This window comes from Pygocentrus nattereri, chromosome 14 (assembly GCF_015220715.1).
Source record: "Pygocentrus nattereri isolate fPygNat1 chromosome 14, fPygNat1.pri, whole genome shotgun sequence".
Lineage (NCBI taxonomy): Eukaryota > Metazoa > Chordata > Actinopteri > Characiformes > Serrasalmidae > Pygocentrus > Pygocentrus nattereri.
In genome coordinates, this window is record NC_051224.1 from 3,361,407 (window position 1) to 3,367,939 (window position 6,533).

A 6,533-nucleotide genomic window follows, 5' to 3' on the forward strand; every position below is an offset into this window, starting at 1 on the left:
GCCTATCCCAGCGGTCATCGGGCGGAAGGCCGGAAACACCCTGGACAGGTCGCCAGTCCATCGCAGGGCGGACAGACAGACAGACAGACACAGACACTCGCATCCAGGGGCAATGTAACACGTCCAGTTGGTCCGACTGCATGTCTTTGGACTGTGGGAGGAGCCGTTCATTATAGCAGTTTTATTTGCTGTATTAAAGTTGCTTTGGACTGCTTTCTCATTCATCTGCAGGAATTTTCTAGCTCAATCCATGTGAGGTTAATTGCTGCTTAGGCTAAATAAAAACACTACTGTGCCAGGACCTGTTTGTTTATCACTGTGACAGGAAAGTCTTGTCATATCCTGATCTTGCCTTGCCTGAAAACATTCCATGGTAGTCAGTCAATCTGTTATGCATCCGGCTGTTTTATTTGAGGCAACACACTTGCAAGCATTAGACTACTGTTGAAAGTTAAGCAGATATCTTTTGGCACCCGTTTAGCTGCTGCCTGAACTTGTCTTTAAATTCTGTCATCAGTTTAGGGGTCAACAGTTTTTTCGTTTACTCTAACCATTAATCTCGCTGTTTTGAGTGGATTCACTGTATAATTAGCTGTCATTTTAACATCTTTTAAAGTTTTGAGTTTGAAGTTGGGCACCAGAGGCAAAAGAGTGCAGCTTGATTTTGGCCAGAGTGAACAAAACTAAATGCTTCTTCGAGCCTTCATATGAAAGAAATGTGATAGCGTTTTTACTGACATGTTGATTTGCGCAGGATTAATACAATCCGATGTTATTTCTACTGCTTGTTTTATAGAAAGTAAAAGGCGCTGGAATCTGACGTTGGAGCGCACCGTCTAAAAGTATTGACTTGACCCGATCGGGCGGGCCTAAAATCGCTGAGAAACACTAGTGAAAAATCACATCACCTCACCTCTTTGGGTTAAGCTCATTTATTTATTAACAGGTTCCAAGAAAAACGGTCATATGAAAAGTAAAAATGTTACATGATTGTCTTACAAGCTAAAAGTGAATGTGCACCGCTGTTAGCCTGGCACTGCAACTACCATAGGGGCTGAATCTTATAGCTGGCTGAAATGTAGTATTATTATGGCAGTTTTATAGTATTATTCAGATGCTTGCAATGAAAAATGAGTTACAAAGTGAAAGTTTCTAAGGTTATCCCTCTTTTAAATGACATATAACACAAAAGAAGTTCATGAACTCACTTGAATGTTACTCGCTTTGTTTTGTGTTGCTTGCGTCAACTAAGCTTATCACAAGTTATGTATAAACTTAACCTGCTTACTCTGCTTCACAGCTATAAATGCAGCTGAAGTAGCACTTTCCACATTTAAACAATGGAACTGAAAGGCTAAATTAAATTGCAGTGAAGACAGTGGTCCTTTGCTGCTTCAGTGTCCAGTTTTACAGTAAAGTGATACTTTTTAATCCCACAAACGGGGAAAATTCACCTCCGCGTTTAACCCATCCATGAAGTGGAACACCACATACACACTAGTGAATACACACACACTAGGGGGCGGTGAGCACACTTGCCTGGAGCGGTGGGCAGCCCTATCCACAGCGCCCGGGGAGCAGTTGGGGGTTAGGTGTCTTGCTCAAGGACACCTCAGTCATGGACTGTCGGCACTGGGGATCGAACCGGCAACCTTCCGGTCACGAGGCTGGATCCCTAACCTCCAGCCCACGACTGCCCCCAATTAATGATACAGGTCCCAAACTGATACCAACTAATGATACTGTAGTTTTCTCAGAATTTAACACTATATGCTGTGTAAAACTGTAAAACACACACAGTTCATTATTGCAGAACTAGAAAATTCTTTTCATGCCATGAATCTTACCTCAACACAAGATACACACATTTTGCTCAGAACCTTCAAGGCAGTTCATTTGCCCTTAGAGAATCCCAGACAGGCTCATAAACCCAGCCTTGATCAGCCCATGCTGAATAAGAGTATTTCTCAGACTCACAAAAATGTTTTATTCTACAACTCGGTTGTCATTTTGCAAGCATTTAAAATCATACTGCAATAATATTGAAGCATGGGTCTTGTTCCCAAATGTGCCTGATCGTAAAGTTTATTCAGTCTTTAGCAAACCATAGGATAGAATAAGACAAAGGAACATTAGAATCCATGACAGCTTGTTTTTGTCCATGGAACTGATGGGCACATAAGAAGTAACATAGCCTTCCCTGGGAATCCACAGAGAGCAGTAATACTGATGCTGCTGCTGGATGTCCGGGATACTCAGAGTGCTGCTGATGTTGAACAGTCCGCGTTGGTCTTTCACGATCTCGTCAGGGATGTCGGAGGTAATGTTCTGGGTGCTGTTGAACCAGTGCACTTCGCCTTTAGTGTAAACACCACTGAAACTGCATTGCACCTGATTACCCTCAACCTGCCCCAGCACTTGTACTTCGCAGTCTGCAGAATAATGAAAAAAGATGAAAAATTTGCGGAGAACTCATTTCAAACTCTTTCAAAGACTTTATTTCAGCTAAACTAGTGATTCTTGGCCTGTGGGGTGGTTCTTGAAAAAATGCAACTTTTATTTTTGATAACATTTTTAGAATGACCTATTCTTAATAGATAAATATGCTAAAAAGCGTACCAAAAGGTGCACGTATTGCTTCATTTGTGATGACTGTGATGACTAAAAGCTAAAAAAAGTGTTTATTTGTGTATGATTCACTAACTTAATTTAAATAATTTCAATAATTGTAACTGCTTTATACCTGATGTTTCACATTACTATCACAATCACCGCCACCTTACCATATTCTTAAGTACTTAAATCTGGTGTACATACTGTAAATTCTCTATATTGTCTTAAATTATTAGTAAAGTGTTTATTTTTACATAAATGGCTGCAACTGTAACAACTGCAATTTCCCCCTGGGATCAATAAAGGAATCTGAATCTGAATGATCAGCAATGCTGTGAACTTACATACATCTCTAAGGTTGTGCATTGGACCGACATCTCATGGAAATATGTCTGGCACTACATTACGACAATATTTTATAACCGGGGTGGTTTACTCTGCGCCAGATCTACTCGAATGTAGACTACTTTTACACTGCTTGATAACCTGTGAAGGATTTTTAGCTTGTGTGTAGTAATAGTTGCAGTTTGATTCCTTTATAACCCCGTAAATCCGAGCACGTAGTGACCATCGTGAAGAAAACGTGTTGACTTTGAATTGTTTTCCACCACAGTGGTAGTAGCAATTTTCAAAAGCGCTATTACAGAAAAGCAGACTAGACTGAGAGCTGCTCATTTGGGCATGTCGCAGACTACGGAAAGACGACGCGTCGTCAGAGGTCTGTACGTTTGGTGCACTCCTGGTCTGGAAGACAGTAGGAGTGACAGCAGTGGTAGCCGTGTAGCGTGCATTAACAAAAGAAGGTTCTACTCACCTCCTACTGTTACCGTCGAGCGTGCAAAGCCAAGACCTTCCTTCGCCTCTACAGTGCACGTATACTGGCCTGCGTCTGCTGGTGTAGCATGTGGAATCGTGTACGTTAGAGATTTGTTCTCTGTGTATTCACACTGCGGGTTGGAGGTAGTGTGGTTACAGGCTTTGTAAGCCATGCTTATGACTTCAACAGGCTGTGGTGAGGTGATGTTGCACTGTAGAACGACACGCTCCAAGCAGGTCACGTTCACGTTGCTGGCTGTGAGCTTTATTTCTGCAGAGATCATAGAAGATAATACACTGTGTGTCAAGATTTTTGGATATATTGTGTATATTTTGTAGTGTTGTGCGCTTACAGCATAATGCATGTAGGCTATATATTCATATAAATACTAAATCTGATTCTACGCTCTTAAAAAAAAAAGGTTTTGTATGATTAAATGGTTCTTTGCCTATCGAGAGGGTTCTTCACAACAGTAGTAGAACCCTAAAATCTGTGCTGTTAGACGACCTCACACCACTCAGTGCCTGCTGTCTGTAAATACAGCGAATCTCATACGCCAGGTAAATATGTAAATAGATACTTTTATACTTTTATTTCTCTTGCACTTTAACTTCTGTCTAGATTTATTTCTATTTTTCTGCATCGTTTATGTAAGTTTATGCGTAATTATATGTCTTGCTACTGAAGCACCGCAGTTTCCCTCCAGGACCAGTTTCTGTCTTTCTTTCTGTCTTTCATATTATAGTTATATTATAACTAGATCTTTCTTTCTTTCGGGTTCTATACAGAACCCCATCTACAGCACATTCTCCATCAATCTCAAGAACCCTTTCATGATGCAAAGAACCCTTTAATCGTTCAAAGGGTCCGTTGAGGATTCGTGTGTCCTTGTGGAACCATTTTCTTTTCTAAAGAACCCTTAAAGAACCCTTTTTTAGAGTGTATACCATTCAGAATATAATACAGTACATAAAGCCTTATGCTTTATATACTAAGTACAGCAGCATCTAAAGCCCTTCAACTGCTAACGTTATTTGTATATTTGCTCACCTTTACCAAAGACAGTTGTTGACATCCAGTAGATGATAAAATTAGCAGTGACCCGTCTCATTTTGGCTCGAATCTGGACAGACGTACGCGAAGTCGAGCCTGTTGAATAGCGTCAGTGGTTTCCTTCTAAAGTGATCACTCAGGCTGAGGAGAGAGACTTTTTGACTTTGTCTGTCTTGGATCTGCCCCGCGACCCTGAGGGAGGCTTAGGAAATAAAAAAGAACATCTAAAGTGGTTTAGTACAAGCCGCGACCTGCCTCAGGTATGCGCAGTCAAACATAACCACTGTGTGCAGGAAATACAGCTGGGGAAAATAAAAATAAGTCTCATTAGTGTAAAAATGTGAAAAATGATGTCACAGTACAATATACTATGCTTTTCTGAACATATGCGTATCATCAGTACTTGTGGACACTGACAAACTGCATGTTTCATTATAAAGAGAGCAAAATTAGGCCTGTTTAACTGGATTTAGTGCAACACATTATGCCAAATATAACATTAAAAAACAGTTTTTGATAGTATTTTTTAAGACAGCACCACTGGTTCTTTTTTCTCTGTTCTAACTGATCAGATATCCTGGGGGGGGGGGGGGGACCCTTTGGATTAAAAGCTCATCACAGTCTGCTATTTCAGCCAATTCTGTAATAGTTTAGATAGAATAAGCAGCGCTGGCTGAAGACGTGAGCTGCATTGCCTTAACTCTAAGGTTATCAGGGCTGCCTGTACACTAATGCACTCAGACCAGCTCGGACGTTTTTATCTTTTTTATTTTTATTTTTTAGCCCCATTTCCATACGAGAAAGTGCCTTATGTCACTAAGATTTTTTTGATGTGGTAACTAGGCAAGTTTAAAACTAATTAAACAGGACATTGTTTTAGTAAAGAATTCCCATTAGCGATTTTATCGCCAATCCCTCCAAATTACAGCTGTAGATCCTTTGTATTATATTTTTATTTATTTATTTACATTAATGGTTTTAGTCTATAATCCTACGGTAATACTGAGTAAGCAGCATCTTTTGAGAACTTGTATTTTAATAGACGTTACTGCAAACATGTCAGTTCATGAGCTTCTTCCGGTGCTGATTCATCGCGACTTGCAGCCAGGAGCACTCCCTGCTGGTTCTAGTGGCCTTGTGAGGTCCCACCAGAGTTCAGGTGTAGATGCCTTTGAAAAACCTGTGTTGTATGTTTTACTTAAGCCACACAAACACACACACACACTATTACAGCTATTTAACACAAATAGCTAATCAGCCAATCACACGGCTGCAACTCAGTGCATTTAGGCATGTAGAGGTGGTCAAGACGACTTGCTGAAGTGCAGACCGAGCATCAGAACGGGGAAGAAAGGGGATTTAAGGTGCTTTGAACGTGGCGTGGTTGTTGGTGCCAGACGGGCTGGTCTGAGTATTTCAGAAACTGCTGATCTGCTGGGATTTTCACGCTCAACCATCTCTAGGGTTCACAGAGAACGGTCAGAGAAAGAGGAAATATCCAGTGAGCGGTCAGTTGTGTGGACGAAAATGCCTTGTTGATGTGAGAGGTCAGAGGAGAACGGGCAGACTGGTTCCAGATGATAGAAAGGCAACAGGAACTCAAATAACCAACCAGAATCCCTGAGGAACGTTTCCAACACCTTGTTGAAAGTGTGCCATGAAGAATTAAGACAGTTCTGAAGGCAAAAGGGGGTCCAACCTTTTACTAGCAGGTGTACCTAATAAAGTGGCCGGTGAGTGTATACATGCACATACATACCATTTTGGAGGTACACAGTTTATGCATACACACTGTGTGATTGTTGTTGATGTTGTTGCAGTTTGTTAAATTGTCTCCATGGCTTTGTATGCGACTTTTGTCCACCTACAACATGTTACAATAGTAATACAAATAAATAAAATAAAATACAAGAAGAACATAGCATGTTGCACCTTTTCATGCTCACTGGCTCAATATCCATTTTACTCTAAATATTACCCATTCCCAGCATATGAATAAATATGTACTCAGCACTACCTCCAGTCGAGAACTCAATGGCGTTTAAATGAG

General features: G+C 40.8%; 1 protein-coding gene across 1 annotated transcript; it reads right to left on the reverse strand.

The window, feature by feature from the left end:
- Positions 1–1,963: 1,963 nt before the first annotated feature.
- LOC108435856 lies at positions 1,964–4,674 on the reverse strand. Its single transcript, XM_017711968.1, has 3 exons — positions 4,481–4,674; positions 3,428–3,700; positions 1,964–2,432 (listed from the first exon to the last, which is right to left on the reverse strand). The coding sequence occupies exons 1-3, from the start codon at positions 4,539–4,541 to the stop codon at positions 2,086–2,088; spliced, it is 681 nt and encodes a 226-aa protein (XP_017567457.1). The 5' UTR covers positions 4,542–4,674; the 3' UTR covers positions 1,964–2,085.
- Positions 4,675–6,533: the final 1,859 nt, after the last annotated feature.

What these genes read in the sequence shown, in the direction of transcription:
- LOC108435856 (XM_017711968.1), bottom strand. Translation starts at nt 4,541, where the DNA reads ATGAGACGGGTCACTGCTAATTTTATCATCTACTGGATGTCAACAACT. An exon ending in AACAACTGTCTTTGGTAAAG is followed by an intron (nt 3,701 to 4,480) that starts GTGAGCAAATAT and finishes TGATCTCTGCAG; the next exon opens with AAATAAAGCTCACAGCCAGC. An exon ending in CTCGACGGTAACAGTAGGAG is followed by an intron (nt 2,433 to 3,427) that starts GTGAGTAGAACC and finishes ATTATTCTGCAG; the next exon opens with ACTGCGAAGTACAAGTGCTG.